Source organism: Nerophis lumbriciformis, linkage group LG03 (genome assembly GCF_033978685.3).
Source record: "Nerophis lumbriciformis linkage group LG03, RoL_Nlum_v2.1, whole genome shotgun sequence".
Lineage (NCBI taxonomy): Eukaryota > Metazoa > Chordata > Actinopteri > Syngnathiformes > Syngnathidae > Nerophis > Nerophis lumbriciformis.
Genome location: NC_084550.2, coordinates 39,602,130 through 39,615,000, shown reverse-complemented (window position 1 = coordinate 39,615,000; position 12,871 = coordinate 39,602,130). Strand labels below are relative to the sequence as shown.

The window sequence follows — 12,871 nt, the reverse complement described above, 5'->3', positions numbered from 1 at the left end:
AATATTAATATTTATGACGTGACAAAGTCAACCTACTTTTGTGAATGATCCACTTGACACTCCTGTAGGGAAACTTTGTTTTAATCAGAAAAATAACAGAAAAATCCGCAGCTTATTCCAAAATGATTGTGTGTCTGTCTTCTATGTAATTGCGCTCTGGAATAATGTTGTGAATGACATCTGCTGGGTCAAAACATGGTCTCTTCCTAACAGGTATTTACTTACGAACAAAGTCAAAGAGATTTCTTTCAAAAATCCATCCATCCATTTTCTACTGCTTGTCCCTTTTCAAAATCATTCATCAATATTACCCTGTAAAGACTGATGGTTAGATACAAGAAGGACATTGATGGTACCTGCACCATCCAGAGACTGTTTACCACCGGTTTTGGACTTGTGAAAGCACTCAATCACTATGGTCCTTTCATCCTGGACAATATTCATGACAAATTTGTGCTTTGTTTTAAAGATGTGCTATTTGGATTTACACAATATGAGACAAAAAATTTAAAATGAATTTTACCATTGCAACCTCATTATACTATTGGCTAAGTTTTATATTCATAAATGTAATTTTCTCAATACCCGACCTGTTTTTTGTGCCTTTAAAAAAAAGAATTAGAAATTTACTTTAAAACGCTTTCTACCTCTAACAACTAAAAAGCTGTGAAAACTATGATGCTGTGCTCCAAATTTGGATTATTTACGGTACTTCTGTGAGCCTATTGGTTTACACATATATATATATAAATATATATATATATATATATATATATATATATATATTGCATTCTCTTTTAGTTACTTTATTAAGTTTACAACCCCCTGCCGCTGTTTTGTACTGTTTTTGTACTGCTTCTGTACTTGTTTTGATTATTATTCTATTAAAAAAATAGCCATCAAATACATCAATGTTTGAGTAGTTTTTTTTTTTTAGTGAATACTTACTCGAGTAAATGCATGATTAACTTTTTCCTTTTACTTAAGTCATACTTTAAAACCGTTCTATTCAAATAGTGGGGTGTGGGACCCCTTGGGGCAGTTTGGTCGTGTGACCCCCAGCAACATGCTTTCTCAAGGTTAAGGTCAAGGTTGCTTTAATGGTACCCAGAGGTCAAATAGTTGTGCAGACAATCGTAATTCAATGTATCACTATCATCATGCAGTATTATGATTGTAATTCAATGTATCACTATCATCATGCAGTATTACGATTGTAATTCAATGTATCACTATCATCATGCAGTATTATGATTGCTTCAGAAAGCTGCAAAAGATGCTCATTGTCGCCATTAAACCTGACTTCATTTCAATTAAAAAATGTTTTATTCTTTTTTGTTTTGTAGGTTCGTGTTTTTTTATATAGTGCTACTGAGTTAATGGTGCTGATCAATTTGAATTTATTATTCATTGTTAATTTAATTCAATTTTTTTTTAGTTTTGAATGGTTCAAGCCGGTCAAAAAATACAATTATAAATAAGAATTACACGTTGTTGAATTTCAGGCAAATTGACACACTTTAAATAATCTATTTTAGACTAAAAAAACAATGTTAGTAAAGGTATTATTTGATTGTATGTAAAAGTTGAATAGATCTGTTGTGTAGGACTAGATGTTACAATCCCCTGATGCATACTTGAGACACCCATGCGACTTTGTGGGATGGTCAAGTGAGTGAAGGCATCCTCTGGGTTATCAAGTGGGCGACCCCCTTCCTCAGTGTTTGGCTGATAGGCCCACGACACCTCCAGAGGGTTCAGCAGTGAGTCCCAGCATCCCAGGATCACTCCCGAGATGCCATCACTCACTTGAAAGCCCAGGTGGAGTCCCTTTGCTTGACCCACAGCCACTGACTCCCCTTTTCAGCGGCTTTTGAGAGGTCTTTCACTGCCTGCCGGTGGGCCTTCCCTCGCACTCCCATTTCCCTGAGGAGCCTGGATGATGAGGTGGCCACGAACCCTCTGCAGCCTACTTCCACTGGGCGTACCCTCGCTTTCCAGCCTTGTTGTTGTGCATCGGCTGCAAGCTCAGTGTACCTCAACTTCTTGCGCTCGTAGGCCTCCTCCATTGCTCTCTCCCAGGGCACTGTGAGCTCTATGATGTACACGAGCCTGAGCGAAGCTGACCACAGAACAAGATCTGGCCGCAGGTTGGTGGACACAATCTCAACTTGGAAGCAGAGTCTCTGGCCCAGGTCTGCCAGCAGTTTCCAGTCCCGTGCCCCGCCTAGCTGTCCAGTGTCTGGTCTTGTGGGGGTGAGGTTGGCTTGACCCTCGCCCTCCCGGACAAATGAGGTTGCTTGCCAACGGGATGACGGGGGAGGAAGGGCATTGACACTTGTCCGTCGACTTTCCAGCACTGCTGCAAGACACTTTAGCACCTAGCTGTGCCACCAGGTGTAACGGCCTTGGGTGAGGCTGGTCTTGCAGCCCACCAGGATGTGCTTCAGTGTTGCTGGACTCGGACACAGAGGGCATGCGGGGTCTTCACCATACCACTGGCTGAGGTTTTTTGGGGAAGGCAGGACATCGTAGGCAGCCCTGATGGTAAAGCTCGCCCTGAATGCCTCCATCTCCCACAGCTCTTTCCAGGAGATCTGCCTCTTCTCTACTCCTTCCCATGTCATCCACTGCCCTTGTTTTGCCTGCGCCACAGCTTGTGCGCACTTTCTTGCTTCCTCTTCCCGACGTATCTCCTGGACCACCAGCTTGCGTCTCTGAGATGGAGTGGCCTTGCTCCAGGCTGGTGTACTGGCCCCAAGGCCAAGACCACTCCTCCCCTGCTGTACTCGGCCCACAATGTCTCTGTGCCTGAGTGCTGCTTTAGCCTGCTCAGTTGCAGCCAATGGGGTCCACTTCCTCCCAGTAGCCAGGATGGGGGCAGCTTGGGCTACAAATGGATCACTCGAATCCAGTAGCATCATCTCCAGTCTGACTTTGGCGCACTTGAACTCCTCTGAAAGACTGGAAATGGGCAGTTCGAGCATTCCTTTGCCGTAGAGTCCAATACTGCTGAGGCACCTGGGAAGGCCAAGCCACTTCCTTGCATATGAGCTAACCAGTCTCTCCAGCTTTTCCACCTTAGAGAGCGGGACTTCATAGAGGGTTAGTGGCCATAATAGGCGTGGAAGTAGTCCATACTGCATGCACCAGAGCTTCAGCTTGCCAGGAAGCAGGGTTCTGTCGATGTTCTCCTGGCCGCTGGCTACCTCCTTCCTGAGCTGATCTACCTGCTCTTTGTCTTTGAGGGAGGCATCATACCAACGACTTAGGGACTTCACAGGCTTCTCGGAGACTGTTGGAATAGGTTCCTCACCAATGTGAAAGCGGTGGTGTGACAGTTTCCCCTTGTCAATAGAGATGCTTCTGGACTTGCTTGGCTTGATCTTCATGCGAGCCAGCTCGATGTTTTCTTGGAGCTTTCTTAGAAGCCGTACAGTGCAAGCCTTGGTTGTGGTGAGTGTTGTGAGGTCATCCAAGTAGGCTCTGACAGGCGGCAGCCTCAGGCCAGGTCTTATTATCTGTCCTCCAACCACCCATCGCGATGCCCGGATGATCACCTCCATGGCCATGGTGAAGGCCAGCGAGGAGATGGTGCAGCCCGCCATGATTCCCACTTCCAGGTGTTGCCATGCTGTGGTGTACTCGGCAGTTGTCACGCAGAGCTGGACGTCCTGGAAGTAGGCATTGACAAGGGTTGTGAGAGCTGCTGGGACCCTGAAGTAGTCAAAGGCTGTATACAGGAGGTTGTGAGGGACTGAGCCAAAGGCATTGGCGAGATCCAGGAAAACCACATAAAGGTCTGTTCTCTCCTTCTTGGCGACCTGGATCTGATCCCAGATGACACTCGCATGTTCCATGCAACCGGGGACGCCTGAGTTGCGTGCTTTCTGGATTGATGTGTCAATCAGGTTGTTTCTTTGCAGGTATCCTGCCAGCCTATGAGCAACCACGCCGAAGAATATTTTTCCCTCGACATTTAGAAGGCTGATCTGGCGGAATTGGCCGATTTCTGATGAGTCATTTTACTTGGGGATAAGGATGACTCCTTATCCCTTCGCCAGGAAGTTGGTATCTCCTTCTTTTGCCACACGACTCTCATCAGGTTCCAGAGGAAGCGCAGGACATCTGGTGCGTTTTTGTAGAGCCTGTATGGAACTCAGTTGGGACCTGGAGCTGATGCGGCCCTTGCTCTACGCACGGTTTTGTCTACTTCACTCCATCTGGGTAGGCTGATGTCTAGATCGTGCTCTGGTGGATTGACTGGTGGCATGTCAGGTGGGAGTGTAACCTCTTCATGGTGTCGGTCGTCTGCTGGATTTTTGCAGATGTTCTTCCAGGGTTGGCCTTTTGACACTGAGAGACTTCCAGACTTCTCCTTTGTGAACAGACTCTTCACAAATTTGAAGGGGTCTTTGTAGAAACGTGTTCTTGTTTGCTTCTTCCTTCTGCGCTTCCTCAGAAGGTTTTCCGCTCTCCTCAGTGTTGCAAGCCTACTCTGGATCTCTTCCTGCAGCAGGTTTATGCCCTCCTTCTCCTCCTCTGTGGCCTTCCTCCATTGCTTCTTCAGCTGTTCCTCTCCTTGACTAGGCGGTCTATTTCTGTCTGTCTTCTGGACTTAGTGGGGATTGATGGAGCAGATCGTTTTCCTTCAACCACTCCAAACCGTTCCACTCCATAGGCATAGATTAGATCCCCCATTCTCTCCAACTTCTTCATGGCGGGGCCTCTGATCCCTTCTATGATGTTGCAGAGATCAGTGTTGCCCTCCTTCCACAGTGTCCTGTCGCAGGATTTTGGCCACTTGACAAATGGCCTTCGCCCCTGGATCTTCTTTTCCGTTGCAGGTCGTAGTGGGTTGGGTTCAGGTTGTTCTCCCGTGCCTAGTTCTTACTTCTCAGGTACAGGGGTGTTGATGTCCTGCAGACTGTGGGTTTTGTCCTGCTGCTGAACTTCAGTCGACTGACTCGAGCTGCTTCTCAGAAAGTAGCTGTCGATGCGAGTTCCCTGTTGACCCTTCTTTAGGCACCCTTTCTTGCCTTGGTGTATTTTCAGGCCTTGGGTGGAAGTAACCTTTGTCCAACCACATACGCAGCTCTGAAGCTTGTGTCCTGCTGTGGCTGTTGGCGCCTCAGGTATGCTGATCATCAAACTCGTAGTCTGTTCCGTTCCTGTGTTTGTTACCAGGTGTTCTGCCGATGAGCCATCTTCCGCCCCCGCTCTTGCTGACTCGGGGTATTTTCTTCTTAGAACTTTTCGTAGCCATGTTTGGGTGGAACCCATACACCGTTCGTGCTGGATCCTGCCACCACGGGTAACTAGACCATTGCAGCCCCGTTGGGGTCTATTCCCTCCTGCCAGCTGTCTTTCCATGCCGTCGCGAGGTCTTTCCCTTGTTGTCAGCTGCCCTTTCACAGCAGTCACTGGTTCACCAGATGATCAGATCTGTTATATTATATTATAAATAGAGGTTTTGCAAAACAAATAAAAATAAAATATAATAAAAATGAAAGCTGCAAGCAGCGATGGACGGGACCGACTTTGAGGGCTCATAAAATCCAAACCGGAGCAGTAATTAAAACTCTTTCATCAACTTTTAATCAGAAGGGTTCAATCTCTCTCCTGTGTTCTAATTTGAAGCCGACGTGACAAACGCGCTCAGAGGAGATAATGTTTGAAAAAATGTGACTGTTTTTACACAACTTTTGTTTTGTAGGGGGAATTGCAAACTTCCTGTTGATTTCTGCTGAAGGATGTCAATATATGAAATGTAGGTCTAAGTGAGACCTACATAGAGGTTTTTGTTTCATGTCTCAACGAACGGAAGTTACAGGCAGTTGTGTCTGTATTTTCTTCCTAGGAGCAGTTTTGTCTGTGTTTTATTCCTCGGGAGCGATAGAGCATAACTTTGAGTTTTGGGTTGTTGTTTTTTTTATTAGATTGTAATTTTCGCCAGTCCTGATGTGTGTGTCCAGTTTGGTGAGTTTTGAAGCATGTTAAGGGGGTCAAATTACAGCCCAAAGAGGCAAAGGTGACTGTTTTTACTAAACTTTTGTTTTGAAGGCGGAATTGCCAACTTCCTGTTGATTTTTGCTGAAGGATGTCATTGTATGAAATCTAGGTCTAAGTCAGACCTACATAGAATTTTTTTTGTTTCATGTCGCTACGACATTCCTACTGGAAGTTACGGGCAGTTTTGTCTGTTTTCTTCCTAGGGGGCGCTAGAGCGCAATTTTGAGTTTTGGGGTTTGGTTTTTTGATAAGACCGCAATTTTCGCCAGTCCTGATGTGTGTCAAATTTGGTGAGTTTTGAAGCATGTTAAGGGGGTCAAATTACAGCTCAAAGAGGCGGCGGAATAATAATAATAAAACGCACAAAATACAATAGGGTCCTCTGTCCCAAAGGGACATTGCGGTCCCTAATAAAGAATAGAACGTTACAATAACAATAGGGTCCTCTGTCCCAAAGGGACATTGCGGTCCCTAATCATAATAATAATAATAATAATAATAATAAAGAATAAAACCTTACAAATTCAATAGGGTCCTCTGTCCCAAAGGAACATTGCGGTCCCTAATAAAACGTTACAATAACAATAGGGTCCTCTGTCCCAAAGGGACATTGCGGTCCCCAATTACAAGCTGTTGAATTTCAGGCAAATTGACACACTTTAAATAATCTATCTTAGACTAAAAAAAACAATGTTAGTAAATGTATTATTTGATTGTATGTAAATGTTGAATATTATAAATAAAGGTTTTGCAAATCGAATAAAAATAATAAAAATAAATAAAGTCAACGTAATTCCGGGTGACGTTATAAATGACATGCGCATTAGAGCCCATTGGCAGCAGGTGTGCGGACTAACGTGGGTCAACGTCACGGCCACGTACGCGTAAACAAGAGTACACGACTGCCAATTTACGCACATTATTTAAGATTGTAGCCAACTTTTGGTTGCTGCTATTCAAATACCTCCACAATGTTGTTGTCGTCGCCGGTCCTCTTGGAGGCTGTGGCCGTGGACGCAGCGTGACTCGACGCCATGGTGGATAAAGGCCGGATGTTACCTGCTAGCAAAGCCGCGGCGTCCACTCGCCTCAACACACTCGATGCCCGGCCTCCGCTCGGCTGACGTGCGGGCTCGACACGCCGCAAGTGTACCGTGTCGCGGTGGGGGTGCCTCCGCGGGGCTTCCGGTTGTTGTCCTCCGCGGTGAGCTGACGTCGCGCTGACACCGCAGCGACCACACGTCCTGGTTATTAACGCACAAGTGACGTTCTTCAGTGTGCGTGCGGGGAAGGAACCCGCGGACTGCAGACCAACGCACGCCGTACGTAACAACATGGCGGCGTGTGTGTGAATGTTGTTCAAAACTCGACAACACCGTTAAACATGAAGGAGTGAAGGTCCAAACATGCTGGCCGTGCCCGCCTGTCTTCGCACTGCGCAGCCGCAGACTGGATCCTGCCTGTGTGTGTGTGAGAGACACAAGGAAGGCAACATGCATTCTTCGGAGCTGCCACTAGAGGGTAGTGACAGGATGCCATGACGGTTTTTGATTGATTGAAACTTTTATTAGTAGATTGCACAGTATAGTACATATTCCGTACAATTCGGTAGGTAAACATGTTAGAACGAGTGACTAAAAATATGCATCTTTTGTAGTAGGACCGATAGACATCTTATACCCTACATCAGGGGTCGGGAACCTTTTTGGCTGAGAGAGCCATGAAAGCCAAATATTTTTAAAATGTATTTCCGCAAGAGCCATCCATCCATTTTCTACGGCTTATCCCTTTTGGGTTCGTGGGGGCCCCTGGAGCCTATCTCAGCTACAATCAGGCGGAAGGCCGTGTACACCCTGGACAAGTCGCCATCTCATTGCAGGGCCAACACAGATAGACAGACAACATTCACACTCACATTCACACACTAGGGCCAATTTAGTGTTGTCAATCAACCTATCCCCAGGTGCATGTCTTTGGAGGTGGGAGGAAGCCGGAGTACCCGGAGGGAACCCACGCAGTCACGGGGAGAACATGCAAACTCCACACAGAAAGATCCCGAGCCCGGGATTGAACTCAGGACTACTCAGGACCTTCGTATTGTGAGGCAGACTCACTAACCCCTCTGCCACCTCACAATACGAAGGTCCTGAGTAGTCGTGAGTTCAATCCCGGCCACGGGATCTTTCTGTATGGAGTTTGCATGTCCTCCCCGTGACTGCGTGGGTTCCCTCCGGGTACTCCGGCTTCCTCCCACCTCCAAAGACATGCACCTGGGGATAGGTTGATTGGCAACACTAAATTGGCACTAGTGTGGGAATGTTGTCTGTCTATCTGTGTTGGCCCTGCGATGAGGTGGCGACTTGTCCAGGGTGTACCCCGCCTTCCGGCCGATTGTAGCTGGGATAGGCTCAAGCGACCCCGAAGGGAATAAGCGGTAGAAAATGGATGGATGAATACAACTAAATGCGTGCATTTCTAAGACCAACATTTTTAGACTATAACAAGTCTCTTATTCTTTTTATTAACATTGTCATTTTGAAGCTAACCAATAGTAAATAAAATACTTCTTCCCATTAATGCGACTTCTTGAACAGGTGCTGTCAGGTTCAAACACTGATGACATTATTAAACAAGACAAGAAGCAAGGAATTAAACAGAGACATAATTAAATTTGGCTCAATTGAGGAGAGACGCGTAGACACTGTACTCTTGCACAGTGTCGTCCCACGCCCCTGACGAAAGATTGTACGCCTCCTCTTATTTGGACTTTCCCTGATTACATGGCAACAGCTGTTTCTAAGGGACGGGGTCGTAAACAGCCATCGTCTTTGGTTACAGAACAGTTCAAAGAAAAGGTTGTAAACAGTTCACAGAAAAGGTCGTAAATCAGTTCAAAAAAGAGGTCCCTGAAAGGGAGTCAGGTCCTGCTTCCTCTTCGCTTTGTAGATCTCGGGTCAAAACAATATCTTTCTGTTGATTACATCAAAGAAACAGAACACCTTCATGTTGCTTCCCATCCTACAAAGTGGAGTTTTACAAGCCTTCTTCTTGGTAGGTTTAAAGACAGCTTTTGTCTTCTCGCCGGGAACTCATGGCAACACAAAGTTTTGTGATAGAAGGATGGATGGATTAAAATGCATGAGAATGTTTTATATTTTGAACGTTATTTTTAACACTGTGATTACCAGCGGAATGATTCATTACTTATCGTGTTAAGCAATGTCAGCTAAGATTGATCTGAGAGCCAGATGCGGTCATCAAAAGAGCCACATCTGGCTCGAGAGCCATAGGTTCCCTACCCCTGCCATACATCAACCCACATCAACCTTAAGAAAGTCAATGACTTCACTATTAAAGTGGGTGAAATTGTTATCACCAGGAAAGATTAGGTCACCTACCTAGGTTCCATTCTAGAGGCTAATCTTTCCTGTAATAAAATGGCAACCAAGGTAATCAAAATGGTCAACCAAAGAACGAGATTTCTCTATAGAATCTCCTCTGGTCAACAAAAGCACCATGAAGATACTAGCGGGAACTCTCGTTCAACCCTTTTTCGATTACACATGCACCTCCTGGTACCCTAGCACCTCCAAAACCCTCAAATCTAAACTCCAAACATCCCAGAACAAGCTAGTCAGATTACTTCTACACCTCCACCCCAGATCACACCTCACTCCTACCCACTTCTCCAAAGTGGGCTGGCTCAGGGTGGAGGACAGAGTCAAACAACGTGCACTGAGCCTAGTCTATAAAATCCGCTAGACCTCCCTGATACCAAAGTACATGTCAAACTACTTCCTTAACGTAAATGACCGCCATAACCACAACACCAGAGGGAGCGCCACTAACCACGTTAAACCCAGATTCCGATCTAACAAAGGACTTAACTCATTCTCTTTCTATGCCACATCAATATGGAATGCACTCCAAACAGGTGTAAAAGAAAATGCATCTCTATCCTCCTTCAAAACCGCACTAAAAGAACACCTCCAGGCAACTACAAACCTAAACTAACACCCTCCCCCCACCACATCCCACCTCCCCGGATTGTAAATAATCAAATGTAGACACTTTTTCTTATACTTTCTGATCTCTCTCTCTATGGCCACTACTTGCTGTACATATCCCACCAAGTCAGTCCTACACTGTTCCAATGTCCATTTCTCTGATGATGCAATTGTTGATGCTGATTGTTGATGACTGAAGTGTTGATACCGACCAAACCTAACTCCCCCCCTCCATATCCCACACCCCGGATTGTAAATAATGTAAATAATTCAATGTATATACTCAGATGATTATCTTGTGTGATGACTGTATTATGATGATAGTATATATCTGTATCATGAATCAATTTAAGTGGACCCCGACTTAAACAAGTTGAAAAAATTATTCGGGTGTTACCATTTAGTGGTCAATTGTACGGAATATGTACTTCACTGTGCAATCTACTAATAAAAGTTTCAATCAATAAGTAGACGCGAGAAATTGGGCCGCCATCTTGAAGTGGTGATGAGGAGCCGGCGAGCAGCCTAAACTGACAGTTGACAGGTAGAAAACAAAGATGGTGTTCAGCGCTTTCCTGCTCAAATGAGCGGACTGTTGAAAATAGGAATCGGGGGATTACTTTTCACAAGTAAGATTTAACATTAACGTACGTGGTTTTATTTTATGAAAAGAATATTACCACAGAGTTGAGAAGGAGCAAAGATCTTTAATAGTACTGAAATCGTAGCCGGTAGCATGACCATAATACAGTGGTTCTTAACCTTGTTGGAGGTACCGAACCCCACCAGTTTCATATGCGCATTCACCGAACCCTTCTTTAGTGAAAAATAAAATGTTGTTTTTCAAATTCAAGACAAAGTTATATGTTGTTGGTAACACTTTAATATGGGTAACATATTCTAAGTAACAAAGACTTAATTTAGAGTTATTTGATTAGGGTTAGGGTTATAATAAGGCCATGCCGAATAAGGCATTAATAAGTACTTAATAATGACTAGTTAAGAGCCAATATGTTACTAATTTGCATGTTAATAAGCAAATAATTAATGGTGAATATGTTCCCCATACTAAAGTGTTACCATGTTTTTTTACATGAACATCACCCTGTTCAAAGAACAAAACCAACACAGTGCATAAACTCACAACAAATTACACACCTGAAATTCAGTCTGACTTCTGCTGTTGCCGTATCCGTAATACGCCGATAGGGAGAAGTTTTTATTTACACGATGAGTCGGGTAGAATGGAATAGAATGGACCTGCTATCCCCGTTTAAATAAGAAAATCGCATTTTAGTAGGCCTTTAATGTATCACTATCATTATGCAGTATTGTGATTGTAATTCAATGTATCACAATCATCATGCAGTATTATGATTGTAATTCAATGTATCACTATCATCATGCAGTATTATGATTGTAATTCAATGTATCACTATCATCATGCGGTATTATGATTGTAATTCAATGTATCACTATCATCATGCAGTATTATGATTGTAATTCAATGTATCACTATCATCATGCAGTATTATGATTGTAATTCAATGTATCACTATCATCATGCAGTATTATGATTGTAATTCAATGTATCACTATCATCATGCAGTATTATGATTGTAATTCAATGTATCACTATCATCATGCAGTATTATGATTGTAATTCAATGTATCACTATCATCATGCGGTATTATGATTGTAATTCAATGTATCACTATCATCATGCAGTATTATGATTGCTTCGGAAAGCTGCAAAAGATGCTCATTTTCGCCATTAAACCTGATTTCATTTTGATTAAAAAAAAAGTTGTATTCATTTTTGTTTTGTAGGTTAGTGTTTTGTTTTTTATTGTGCTACTGAGTTAATGGTGCTGATCAATTTGAACTTATTATTCATTTTTTATTTAATTCTATTTTTTAGTTTCGAATGGTTCAAGTCGGTCAAAAAATACAATTTAAAAATAAGAATTACACGTTGTTGATTTTCAGGCAAATTGACACACTTTAAATAATTTCTGTTAGACTAAAAAACAAATGTTAGTAAAGGTATTCTTTGTAAGTTAGTCTATATATTGTTTTGTTTTCTTTAATATTAACAAGGATACAGTGTTTTGCAGAGGTGTACTTAACAATTTTATGGACAAACTATATTTGTGCAAGTGTTGTTTGTATTGTGCTCCTGATGAATGTTGCTGATCAATTTTATTTGTCAGTACCAAATGGTTCCAGTTTGTCAAAAAATTTGTATAGTTTAAATAGACTAAAACATGTTATTTTTTGTAAGTTGGTCTATATTTCTGTATTTTTTGCTCTCTTTAATGTTACTGCCAGGCTTTGTTTGATTTGTGAAATGGAATCACGTGACAGAACCTTCACTTTGCTGTAATCAATAGATTATGAATAAATGATGATAAAATGTAGCAATCGGAATGAAACAAAGTAAAAGTAGTGTTGCATTAAAACTACTGATCAGTTGGGAAAGTAAATGTAATGTAGCACATTACTTGCCTAATAGTGTTTTATTGTAGTGTTGCATGCAGATGGTCACCTGCCAGAGGAGATAGTACAACATTGTGTTTCTTATTGCAATAGCTGGTTGACATACATTCATTTTCTTCTGTTTATTGTTATCAAGAGAGGCCAGAATGACAAGCTGGGGTATGAGTTCAGATAAAGATAATTGAGGGGGCGGCTGCGTTTGTCAGGAAGCCACAGAGTTGATAAACATACCCTGTGACTCTCTTCTCAGAAAAGCCACAAAAACGATATGTGAGGGAAAAACCTCCACTTTAATAGTTGCGTAGTAGTAGTAGTAGACGTCCTGGGCATGACGTTAAAGTGCATCCGGCAG

The 12,871-nt window shown here is 43.2% G+C and overlaps 1 protein-coding gene across 3 annotated transcripts in view; it reads right to left on the bottom strand.

Moving 5' to 3' along the window:
* The window catches only part of fam210b (family with sequence similarity 210 member B), a 19,493-nt gene extending 12,032 nt beyond the window's left edge, over positions 1–7,461 (bottom strand). For 2 of the 3 annotated variants that reach the window (XM_061937726.1, XM_061937727.2), the window contains exon 1: positions 6,977–7,461. In XM_061937726.1, the coding sequence (XP_061793710.1) occupies positions 6,977–7,348 (372 nt within the window). In that variant the 5' untranslated portion in view covers positions 7,349–7,461. The remainder of the gene's footprint in view (positions 1–6,976) is intronic. The other variant, XM_061937728.1, reaches the window with a different exon arrangement.
* Positions 7,462–12,871: the final 5,410 nt, after the last annotated feature.